This window comes from Sesamum indicum, linkage group LG11 (genome assembly GCF_026168435.1).
Source record: "Sesamum indicum cultivar Baizhima isolate 11 linkage group LG11, ASM2616843v1, whole genome shotgun sequence".
Taxonomy (NCBI): Eukaryota; Viridiplantae; Streptophyta; class Magnoliopsida; order Lamiales; family Pedaliaceae; genus Sesamum; species Sesamum indicum.
In genome coordinates this window covers 16,786,138-16,798,618 of record NC_142667.1, presented here as the reverse complement: position 1 = coordinate 16,798,618, position 12,481 = coordinate 16,786,138, and the positions used below count along the sequence as shown (strand labels likewise).

The 12,481-nt window shown below is 40.8% G+C and overlaps 2 protein-coding genes across 2 annotated transcripts; both read left to right on the top strand.

Annotated features, from left to right (window-relative positions):
• The first annotated feature begins 5,699 nt into the window (after window positions 1-5,699).
• On the top strand, window positions 5,700-6,788 carry LOC105174614 (PRA1 family protein B4). Its single transcript, XM_011096771.3, has one exon. The coding sequence runs from the start codon at window positions 5,804-5,806 to the stop codon at window positions 6,464-6,466; it is 663 nt and encodes a 220-aa protein (XP_011095073.1). The 5' UTR covers window positions 5,700-5,803; the 3' UTR covers window positions 6,467-6,788.
• Window positions 6,789-8,581: 1,793 nt separating this feature from the next.
• Window positions 8,582-11,736, top strand: LOC105174613 (putative leucine-rich repeat receptor-like protein kinase IMK3). Its single transcript, XM_011096770.3, has 2 exons — window positions 8,582-10,662; window positions 10,887-11,736. Exons 1-2 carry the CDS (start codon window positions 8,808-8,810, stop codon window positions 11,507-11,509), a joined length of 2,478 nt encoding a protein of 825 aa, XP_011095072.2. The 5' UTR covers window positions 8,582-8,807; the 3' UTR covers window positions 11,510-11,736.
• Window positions 11,737-12,481: the final 745 nt, after the last annotated feature.

Below are 12,481 nucleotides of genomic sequence, written 5' to 3'. Positions count from 1 at the left end.
AACTCCTCAACACAGACAGTGGAGGACTACGGACTGTATGGTGCGAACATGGATTCTGAACACCATCTCCAAAGACTTGGTAAACGCATACTTGTATGCAAGCTCTTCCAGAGATCTCTGGCTGGAGCTTGAAGCTCGGTACGGTGAGTGCGATGGTACTCTGCTCTATAAGTTGCAACGCGAAATTAGTTCTATTTCACAAGGCAATATGAGTGTAACTAGTTACTACACAAAATTGAAACAACTTTGGGATGAATTGTTATGTCTTATGCCACCAGCCATGTGTTCATGTGGCCTTTGTATATGTGGATGCAACAAAATCAAAGCGGAACAAAACGATGCGAGTCAGCTGATGCAATTTTTGATGGGTTTGAATGATTCCTACGACAATATTCGTAGTCAGATCTTAGTTCTAGAACCTCTTCCCCTTGTCAATAAGGCGTATTCTATGGTGCTACGGGTTGAGAGACAAAGGATGGTGAATTCAGAATATTCTGATATAGGAGAAGGTTCGGCCATGAAAGCATATGAGCAAAGGTACTCTGCACCTAACATAGGATCTCGACAATTCATGCGACGCAAGGGACCTATAGATAAACGCAATCTCCTTTGCGAACACTGCAATAAAACTGGACACAACAAGGAAAATTGCTTCAGACTTCACGGCTTTCCTGATTGGTATAAGGAGCTACACGAATCGCGAAGAAAACACGGCAGTGCAGGAAGAGCATATGCAGCAACCAGTGGAGAAGGTAGTGGATTGGATAAACCTGGGAATTCTGACGCTAATAACACCTTGATGTCAGAATTGCTAGAGGCATTACGAATGGTCCAACACAAAGTACCTCAGGATCCTATCAATGTGCATTTTGCCCAAGTAGATGAAATGGCAGGTATGGCTTTGGATCATTTCAGTTCTGTAGATTGTGACACTAACTCTTGGATTGTAGACACGGGAGCTACAAGTCACATGAGTGGGAATGTAAAGCTATTCCAATCCCTCACTACTCTTACAAACTCCAAACAAATACGCCTACCTGACAATAGCATTATTCTAGCAACACATAAGGGTGATATCCGGCTATGTGCTAACCTCATGCTTACTAATGTGTTGTTTGTTCCTCATTTTGCCCACAATCTTCTTTCTGTATCTCAATTTTGCAACTCTCATCAAGTGAAATTCTCATTTCTTGGTTCCTTTTGTATGATGCAGGACCTGAAAACTAATCGCATTTTGGCTTTAGGCAAGCAACATAGGCAACTTTATCACTTGGGAAGAAAATCATTTGTTGCTGCTTCTGTCTATTCTGATTCTCATGCTTTACTGTCCTCATCTGTTGATGATTTTTCTCTATGGCACCAAAGGCTAGGACATTGCTCTCGTGATGTAATGAAACACATAGATTCTTTACATATTCCTGCACCACATAAAGATCATATTTGTAGCATATGTCCTTTAGCTAAACAAACTCGTCTTCCATTTAGTATCAGTAATTCGTGTACTCATTCCTGCTTTGATCTCATACACGTTGATATCTGGGGACCTTATAAGCAGGCCACATTGTCAGGAGCTCATTATATGTTGACGATTGTGGATGATTTCTCTCGAGCTACCTGGACTTATCTATTAAATCATAAATCTCAAACTTTGCATACTTTGACTGTTTTCTTTGCACAAATCCTTACCCAATTTGGCTGCAAGATTAAAACCATTAGGACCGACAATGGATCCGAATTTTTGAGCTCTAGGTGCCTTCATTTCTTCCAGAACGCTGGTGTTTGTCACCAACGATCTTGCACATATACGCCCCAGCAAAACGGGGTAGTTGAACGTAAGCATAGACACCTTTTGCAAGTAGCTCGGGCATTGATGTTTCAGTCTCACCTTCCTAGTCGTTTTTGGGGGGATTCCATTCTAACGGCTACTCACATCATAAACAAGCTTCCTACTCCCACTCTTAACTGGAAATCTCCATTTGAAATCTTACATAAAAAGAACCCCAGCTATGATGCTCTAAAATCCTTTGGATGCCTTTGTTTTGCTTCGAATGTATATCCTGGAAAGTCCAAATTTGATCACCGTGCATTTGAGTGTGTGTTTCTAGGATACATGCCTAATCAAAAGGGGTATAAAGTGTTTGATATTCATAACAATAAAGTTCTTGTTTCAAGGGATGTTTATTTCCATGAATCTGTCTTTCCTTTTAAGTCCATTGCAGGTACAGAAACAGAACAGTGCCTGCCTTTGCCATCCTTTGACTCTGAAATTCCCTCCTCAACTGATTTCCAGTCATCAACCACCACTATTTCTGCTGATATTTCCTCCACCAACGTTGATCCTCCTCCTTCCAACATCCACTCACAGGAATCTTCATCTCCATCTATACCTTCCACTCAACTTAGACGCTCTCAAAGGACTATACAACCGCCTTCTTGGCTTCGAGATTTCATTTGTCACACTTCACATCTTCCTCCTTATAGCTTTACTCCCACTCACTGTGATTTTTTAGCTGTTTTGTCTACAGTACGAGAGCCAAGTTGTTATAATCAGGCTAAAGATCATGAGGAATGGAGGGAGGCGATGCAGAATGAGCTTCGTGCTTTGGAAACTAATCACACATGGGAGGTTACCGATTTACCACCTGGTAAGAAACCAATCGGTTCAAAATGGATTTACAAAATTAAACTTAATCCTGATGGGAGTATAGAGCGCTACAAGGCGAGGCTAGTTGCAAAAGGGTATGACCAAGTGGAAGGGGTCGACTATTTTGATCGTTTTTCCCCCGTTGCTAAAATGGTTACAGTAAGAGTATTTCTAGCTGTATCTACTGCTTTCAAATGGGCTATACATCAATGTGACATTAATAATGCATTTCTTCACGGCTTCCTCGATGAGGACATTTTTATGGAGGCACCAGCCGGATATGATGTTCCGCCGGGCAAGGTTTGCAAGTTAAAGCGCTCCTTATATGGCTTGAAACAGGCGTCTCGTCAGTGGAATCAGGAGCTCACTGCCAAGCTTGTTCATTTTGGTTTCATTCAGTCCTTGAATGATTATTGTCTGTTTGTTAAAGGTTCTAACAGTTCGCTTGTTATTGTGCTCGTCTATGTAGATGATTTGCTTATCACAGGACCATCGGAATCATTGATTGCTGAAGTCAAGAAATTTTTGGATGATGCCTTTAGCATTAAGGATTTGGGATACGCCAAGTATTTTCTTGGCTTGGAGATTGCTCGCTCTCCAGCTGGAACTTGGATCACTCAACATAAGTACGTCCGTGATCTTTTGGCAGACACAGGCCTTGATCAGTGCAAACCAGCACCTACTCCACTTCCACTAGGCTTGAAACTCTGCTCTCAGTCCTCTCCAAAACTGGAAGATCCTGCACCTTATCGTAAATTGGTAGGCCGTTTACTTTACTTGGGCTTCACACGCCCGGATATATCTTATGGAGCGCAACAACTAAGCCAGTTCCTTCATGAACCTTGCCAAGCACACTTGGATGCTGCACTCCACCTCGTGCGCTATTTGGCCGGTTGCCCAGATTTGGGTCTTTTCTTTCCTGCATCCGTGTCATCTACTCTTACTGCCTACTGTGATGCTGACTGGGGAAGTTGTTTGGATACTCGTCGCTCACTTAGTGGTTATTGCATTTTCTTGGGTGATGCCATTATCTCATGGAAAACAAAAAAACAGTCCACTGTTTCCAGATCAACGGCTGAAGCGGAATACCGAAGTTTGGGTGCCACTGTGTGCGAACTTCAATGGTTGTCTTACCTACTAAAGGATTTCCATGTTTCTGTTGCAACGCCAATTCCTTTATATTGCGATAACCAGGCCGCTTTGCACATTGTCGCGAATCCAGTGTTCCACGAACGTACAAAACATCTCGAGATTGATTGTCACTTGGTTCGTGACAAATTTAAGTCTGGATTTGTTCTTCCTTCGCATATCTCAGGCAAGCAGCAACTTGCCGACATGTTTACCAAGTCTCTTCCTGGTCCGTCGTTCACCACATTCTTGTCCAAGTTGGGCTTATGCTCTTTTACCCATGCCCAACTTGAGGGGGGCATGTTGAATTTAGCTCAAGTTCCACCATCCTCTTCACTGACTGCAACCTCATCTTCTAGCTCTGTTTCTACTGCTCTGTTTCTGCAATAAGGAGGAAATCGTGTTTCTCTTGGTCACGTTTTTATTAGTTACATTTTACACTTTCATTAGTTAGCATTAATAGCTTAGGTGGCAGCTGGTTTGTTTTTCTGTTTTCAATTTGTTACACAGTTATAGCTTTGTATCTGTATTTAAGCTGAGACTATATCGGTTCTTGTTTGAATGAATGAACCAGATTTTCAGTCCTCCATTTTTCCTTGCTCTGTGTCTCTGTATTCATGGAGTTTATATTTGATTTTATCAATACCCACTCATCTGAAACGTCTAGCCGTCTGCGGCTCTACGCCAAGTCGCCAACCTCTCTACCCAGATCGCAGCACTCGAAAAGGCGACAGTGAGAGATGATAGTGGATTGAAAGGATTGGGGCGAGATCGGATGCCAACTCCCAACGTGAATCTGCTTACAATGGGCAAATTATATCGAGATACTCTACGAAATTAGGTTTCATTATATAAATATTTTTTATTTTTTAAAAAATTATAAGTACATTCTATAATCTTGCAAAATATAATTTTGCAAATTGACCTGGAATTGTATTATTCGACCATGCAACATCATCATTAACTTTGAAGAAAGCAAGTTTTATTGTGGAATAGTTCATTCCTCCATCATTATATAAACTTTTAATCCCTGCACATTTGTTTTAATTTTCATAATAATATATAAAATATTATAATATACAAAAAGAATAAATTAAAATTTCAACTCTACTTAGAATTAACAATCAATTTTATCAAAAAAAACAAATTATGAACTATACACTAATAAATTTTAAAATTAAAAATGCAGATTGTTATTGTTTGTTTTGAATGCATGTCAGTGGTCTCATTTATCATTGGTTCTTCCTACAAACACCTTTCCATCTTCACCCATGAGCCCCATCTCCACCAAGCACTATTTTTCCCCACCCCTATCAAACATTTTTTGTTTTTCCTCCATCCCTTTACCCTTCTTCTCCCCAAACAACGCTGCCCACAGCTCGCTCTCTGCTCCTTCAGTTCTTCGCTCAACAACTTCCACAACTCGCTCAAGTATCCATCGTCAAGCAGCGCGGACAGTTGGTCGAGACAACCTCACGTCCTTTGTTCTTCTTCTTTTTTTTTTTAAATTAATCGATTTGACCGTTTGAAAGTTGATCGGTTTTTACTGATTTTCTTCGATTTTGACGATTTTTCATCGGTTCGTACTGGATTTGACAATACCAACTTTTACACCTATATCTGGACCGGTCTCAGGTCCAATTCCCGATTCGGGTCGATCGAATTGGCCGGTCCAAGTTTAGAAACATTATACACACCTGTAGTATGTATTTTCTTCGGGTATAATTTTTTTTTTAACTAATAATGTGTTTGATTCGTCATTTTTGTTTAAAGAAAATATAAAAAAGAGAAAAAGCAAAAAGAAAACCCATTAATTCGTTGATATCGGAGCATTCACCGGCTCACATGGATCCACCGACGACTTTTCCTTGGTACGGTGCCGTATTACTATTGACTAAGCAAAAGCAATTGAGATGGATATTCCCTATTTAAATTATCGAAGGAAAGAAAATGAGAAAAAACAAAGAGAGAGAGAGAGAGAGAAGAGTAAACGATATTGAATAAAAATAAAGAGAAAAAGAAACACAAACGATGGCAGCAAATTCCTCCCCGGCGATCCTCCCGACGTCCAATTCCCAATCCGCCTCAACCGCCGTCGACAACCAACAATCCCCCTCCAGCTCCGCCCTGCGTGCTTTCTTCTCCGGCATCTCCGACACCGTCCGCCATGGCCTCTCCAACCGTCGCCCATGGTCTGAGCTCTGCGACCGCTCCTCCCTCGCCAAACCCGATTCCATCTCCGAAGCCACCGGCCGCATCCGGAAAAATTATAACTATTTCCGCGTTAACTACCTCACCGTCGTCACAGCTGTGCTCGTCATCTCTCTTTTGACAAATCCCCTCTCCCTGATCTTCCTCGCCGGCCTTCTCGCCGCATGGCTGTTCCTCTATCTCTTCCGTCAGCCCTCTGACCCTCCGATCACCCTTTTCGGCCGCCAGTTCTCCGATCGCGAGACCCTCGTCGTCTTGATTGTTTCCACCATTGTTGTTATCTTCCTCACCAGCGTTGGAGCCGTTCTCGTCTCCGCGCTCATGGTTGGCGTTGCTATTGTTTGCGCGCACGCTGCTTTTAGAGTTCCCGAAGATCTTTTCCTTGACGAGCAGGAGCCTCAGGCTGGGGCTTCCAACTTCCTCTCTTTCTTCACTGGTGGTGCCCCTGTCATGGCTCAGTCCCCAATAGCTACTAGGGCGTAAAGTCTTCCATACTGCAGGGAAATCAATGAAACCAATTCGTTTCTGCGTTTCCAGGTTTTATTAAAGAAGCTAGCATCAGGCCGCTGATGTGGTGATATTCTTTGCGATCAGTTACCTGAATACATTTGCTGTTCCCCCTACTATTTTTTTGTTCTTTCCCCTTAATCAGAGATGTTACCTTTTGTAACTCTTCTTTCTGGACGTATTGGATCCACAATTTTCTCGGGACATCTTGTGTCATTTTGTTATTTACTCTTCAAAAGCCAAGAGCCTTCAATTGTTGATAGCAATGTTTTATTTTATATAAATGCCTGATTCTTAATCTCTTCCATTGTAAATTTGCTGATAACAACTGAAATTCAGATAGAGTTAGTAACTGGGTCTAGTATTTTTAGTAATGTAAATCTCTATAGGGAAGCCTACTGCGAGCATTTCTTAGTTGTTGCTTGTTGGATAAGTTCAAGTGACTTGCAAATATTTGATGCATGGTGGCAAATATGAGATAAAATGTGGTAGTATGATACTGTGATATCTGCTTTCGATATGATGCCAGACAGTAATGTTTTGCTGCTGCAGTAGTATCACTAATTGATGGTGTCTAAACAGTAGAACTTTGTGAATCTTTGCAGAGTTTCAATCTTTATAAATGAATTTAATTATAGTTAATGAGCATCATAGTGCCTCAATCGATTGACCTTTCAAGCATACTGTTTTTCCCTTCCCTTTCTCAATCTATTTTCTGTGCTCTTGCTTATGAAACAGCATAAGCTTTTTCAGTTAGATGCTACTGTCTGGTATATGAGTGTCAAAGTTGTCCAGTCATTAACTGTACAAATTATCTAAATGTGGCACATTTTTGTCAACATTCTATGTTGTCTACCTGCATGGTATTGTGGTTTGTTATCTCCATTTACTTATATGTGAAGAGTATGATATCTGCAGATATTCAATGCCGTTATTAATTTATTATTATCATCCTTTGGGGTTTAAACTTGTATGCTCTATTGCTTTGGAGTGAAATAGCAGATTGCTTGTGGAATTGTGTGATTGTCCTGGAATTTTAAGGTTTGCGTCTAGTTGTGCAAGATGGGTTGTAGCAGTTTCATATTTTAACATGGACATGGTATGTGTTTAAAGAAAGCAGAATTTCTGTTCTAGGTTGTAGCAGAATTGGTTGTAATCTCTGTTCTACCTATTCCTTCCGTGTTTCAATGGAATGCCATCAATTCCGTGTCTGCAAACCGGATTTTGATGTTAATTTGGTGATGATGTATTTTGAATTCCGAAGTCTGTTACACAGTGTTGCTGTATGGAGTTGCTTAGTTGTTATGCATGCAGGTTGCAGAGACTCGAATAGTTACACAAATGACAAGTTGAAGGCATCATCTGAATTTCAACCTTATCTTTAGTTTAATGAATTGACCCCACCCCACCCCACAAAAGAAAAAGAAAAACAAAGGGCAACGTTCAGTTGTGGATGTTTAAAATATTTAGAATTTTGAACGTTTACCAAAGAATTGATAAAAAAAAATGTTGAGATTTTGTTATGCAAGCAATGCTGAATATCTAGCAACTCAACAGGCCAAATTAGATGGTTGCTTATGTTAAAAGTTATGGTTGATGCTACTTTTATATACGTTACAATGCTAAACCTAACTGTAATTTGAACAGGTAAGGATTAGATGCTATAAATCCTGAGCTTCATGCAGTTGGAATTACGTTGAAATTTCCGATGAGCAATCACTGGAAATTAATTTATGATAAGGAGTGTTGATCGTAATTTCTGTCAGTTGAATTATACAGTAATATGAGTAATCAGCAAATGGGGGCATGAAGTTGGAAATCTTCTTCTAATTTGACAGTATAAATATGGATATGGATATGGAGGCATTTCCTCAAAATTATATATATCAAGAAATAATTAGTATGAACAAGTCAAGTTTATTATAAAGAAACGTTGGTAGCAGGTGCTGGAGACGAGACGAGAGGACTTGGCCCCTCCAACCGGGCCCAATACATAGCCGTTAATGGACGTCCCGCATTAGACACGGGCCGTTTTTCTATTCACCTCTGTACAAAGAAACTAGCCGTTGGCCATCAAACTGAAATGTTCCCCTGCTCTCACCTACATTTTGTCTTCACGTTCTTCTTCCGTAAACCCTCACCCTCCTCTCTCTCCTTAGTTCTTCAATAAATGTTCTCTTACTATATTGCAGCGAAGAGAGAAGAATCCAGCTGCATAAGCTGAGCCTGAGAGGAAAAAGAGATCATACATACACTTATTTCTTTTACTCCTCGCTGAACTATCACTTCTTCTCTCATTGATCATCGATATATTTACATGGATGGTCGAATTCAGTTGCGGATCCTATCTCCCAACTGCTGTACTGAGTTTCTCCATTGTCATGTTACGGGAAATGCTAATTCGAGCTGGGGGAGGAAAGAAAAATGGAAGCAAGCCCACCTACAGTTTTGCGTTTTCCTGCTTCTGTTTTTCAGTTTTGAGCTTGTTTCGGGCAAGAAATGGGACGGGGTAATTGTAACACAAGCAGATTATCAGGCCCTCAAGGCATTAAAACGCGAATTCGTCGATTTTAGAGGGGTCTTAAATAGTTGGAACGACAGTGGTGCTGGAGCTTGTTCTGGCTGGACTGGAATCAAGTGTGTGAATGGGCAAGTTATTGCTATCCAGCTCCCTTGGAAGGGGCTTGGCGGCCGAATCTCTGAGAAAATTGGCCAACTCCAAGCTCTTCGACGCCTGAGCCTCCACGACAACGTTCTTGTTGGCCCTGTGCCCACTTCACTCGGCTTTCTTCCCCATCTCAGAGGGGTCTACCTTTTCAATAACCGGCTCGCAGGCTCCATCCCTCCATCAATTGGTTCCTGTCTACTTCTTCATACTCTTGACCTTAGTAACAATCAGCTCACTGGCATTATACCCCCTAGTCTTGCTAACTCCACCAGGTTGTATAGACTTAATTTAAGCTTCAATGGTATTTCCGGGTCGATCCCAATCACTCTATCCCAGGCCCCATCTCTCACTTTTCTTGCCCTTCAACACAATAATATCTCTGGTTCTATTCCAGCTTCTCTTAGCAATCTCACCATGCTTGAGGTGTTAAACCTGAGTCATAACCAGATTGCAGGAAGCATACCTGATGAATTAGGTAGTCTTTCCAGGCTGAATTCTCTTGATTTATCAAACAATGCCATATCTAGCAGCTTTCCTGAAAGTCTTTCCAAGCTCTCTTCTTTGGTGACTGTAAATCTGAAAAACAACAATCTTGAAAGCCAGATCCCTGAGTCCATTGGAAAGTTGAGCAATCTGTCAGTTCTGGACTTGAGTAACAACAAATTCAAAGGCCAAATTCCAGATTCCATTGGGAACATTACCGGTATCACCTCACTTGACTTATCTGAAAACAACCTGACAGGGGAAATTCCAATTTCTCTAGTCAATATACAGAATCTCTCTTCTTTTGATGTCTCCTACAATAATCTCTCCGGCATCGTCCCATCTGTTCTTGCCAGGAAATTTAACTCAAGCTCTTTTGTCGGTAACATTCAGCTTTGTGGATACAGTAGCTCAACCCCATGCCCTTCTCCGGCACCTGAAACACGGCCTTCTCCTTCTCAAGGGGCGCCTAAGCGTCGTCATCGTCGAGAATTGAGTACAAAGGACATAATTCTCATAGCCGCTGGCGCTCTGTTAGTTGTTTTACTGATTCTTTGCTGTGTACTCATTTGCTGCTTGATCAGAAAGAAGGCAGCTTCGAGAGCTAAAAATAGCAAAAACGGCGGGGGCCTGGTCACTAACAGAAGTGCAAAGCCAACTGCAGCAGTGGGGAGAGAGGACGAATCAGGAGCGGAAATAGGAGGAAAGTTAGTCCATTTTGATGGCCCTTTTGTGTTTACAGCTGATGATCTGTTATCTGCAACCGCAGAAATTATGGGAAAGAGCACATATGGAACAGCATACAAGGCAACATTAGAAGATAATAATCAAGTTGCAGTCAAAAGGCTCAGAGAGAAGATCACAAAGGCGCAAAAAGAGTTCGAGATTGAGGTTGCTCAACTTGGGAAGATTCGACATCCAAACATCTTAGCCTTGAGAGCTTATTACCTTGGACCTAAAGGAGAGAAGCTTCTCGTCTACGATTTTATGCCTAATGGAAGTCTTGCATCCTTCCTCCACGGTAAGCTAACTTAACTAATTCTGATTCCTTTTTCGATAATGAGTCCATTGAGGAGAACAGAAAATAGCAATGTTGGATTTGACATTTTAGCAACCATCATAAAGTTTGAACATTAGCCTCAAATTGCAACTCTCTTACCTGGATCAAATAGAATCTAGAAACTTGTCTGAGGTTAATACACGCTTTTATTATATTAACTCTCTCATTTCTGTTTTGATTTGCAGCCCGAGGACCTGAAACTAGCATTCCCTGGCCAACAAGAATGTCCATAGCTATTGGGATAACACAAGGACTGTGCTACCTTCACACTGAAGAAAACACAGCACATGGGAATCTGGCATCAAGCAATATCCTTCTTGACGAACAAAAGAATCCAAAAGTTGCTGATGTTGGCCTTTCCCGTCTCATGACAAGTGCCATAAACACCGATGCAATTGCCACAGCCGGAACTATCGGATATCGAGCACCAGAGGTTTCAAAACTGAAGAATGCAAGCACCAAGGCTGATGTTTTTAGCCTCGGGGTGATAATATTGGAGCTCTTAACAGGAAAATCCCCAAGTGAGGCGACAGACGGCCTTGACCTGCCCCAGTGGGTGGCCTCGATCGTGAAAGAGGAATGGACCAATGAAGTGTTTGATGTGGAGCTAATGAGGGATGATGCATCCAACATTGGAGATGAATTGCTGAATACCTTGAAATTAGCCCTCCACTGTGTTGACCCTTCTCCAGGGGCTCGACCTGAATCCTCACAAGTCCTCCAGAAACTCCTTGAAATAAAGACCGACCTGATAAATGAACCGGCTTCTGGTGATGATGATGCAGTAGTTCCAGAAAAAAGCGAGTGAAAGGCCCATTTACACCTTTGCGTCACAGAGATCAAAGGAAGCAAAGCATGATCACAAGCAGCATACATCATATGGTTATTTTAAGCATTCGACTACTTATTCATTCATTTGTTATTTCTTCAGAGTGTCAGATGTTGATTGATTTTCTGAGTGTATATAAGCAGCATATATACCAAAATTGTATTGAGTTGTCACAGATTTATAATAAAAATCTTTACAGAAAATTATGTGAGTAACAGAACTTTTTAACATGACTTACAATCTATTTCCAGTTTCCTGTCGAGTTTATCCCATTATGACATAATCTCACGGTTAAAGAATTGAAGATAGAAACATGTAAATATCAACATCTTAGCTTGTTTGTAATTAGAAAGAGACAAAGACAATATTCTCTCTCTTACTAACTCGTAAGTTTGTATGAAATTACTCAATCAGTGGTTCTCCAATAGCCCAAATCTACACTGGGACATGTTATGTATGGGCAGAAACCCAATCCTAATTGAGCCCACTCCCAACATTAAACTGTATTTGTTAAAGGGCTCAACCCCCTGCATATGTTTGGGCCGACAGACAGTTTTGTAGGCTTGGAGAAAACTGTGATCTAGTAGGGGAAGTATTTGGACAATGAAAACTCTACTCAAATCAGATAATTAAGGAAAATGTATGTGTTTCAAAGAGATCTAAAATCACATAATTTTTCTACTCAAATAGAGAAGTTGTAAGCAACAACAAATTGAATAATAGTGTAGTGGCAGTTTTCGACGCATTGCCACCAATTTGAAAATTCTTATTCTATTTAAGATTGGTAAGTATAGTGAACGAAACTTTAAGTATATTATATTTATTATATAATTAATTTAATGTGATCAAATTTAATTTAAAATTTAAATTTCTTGACCACACACCGTGATTAGGCATATTAATGTGACAGTAAATAGTGATTAAGATTGAAAGAATAGGATGTACAATTCT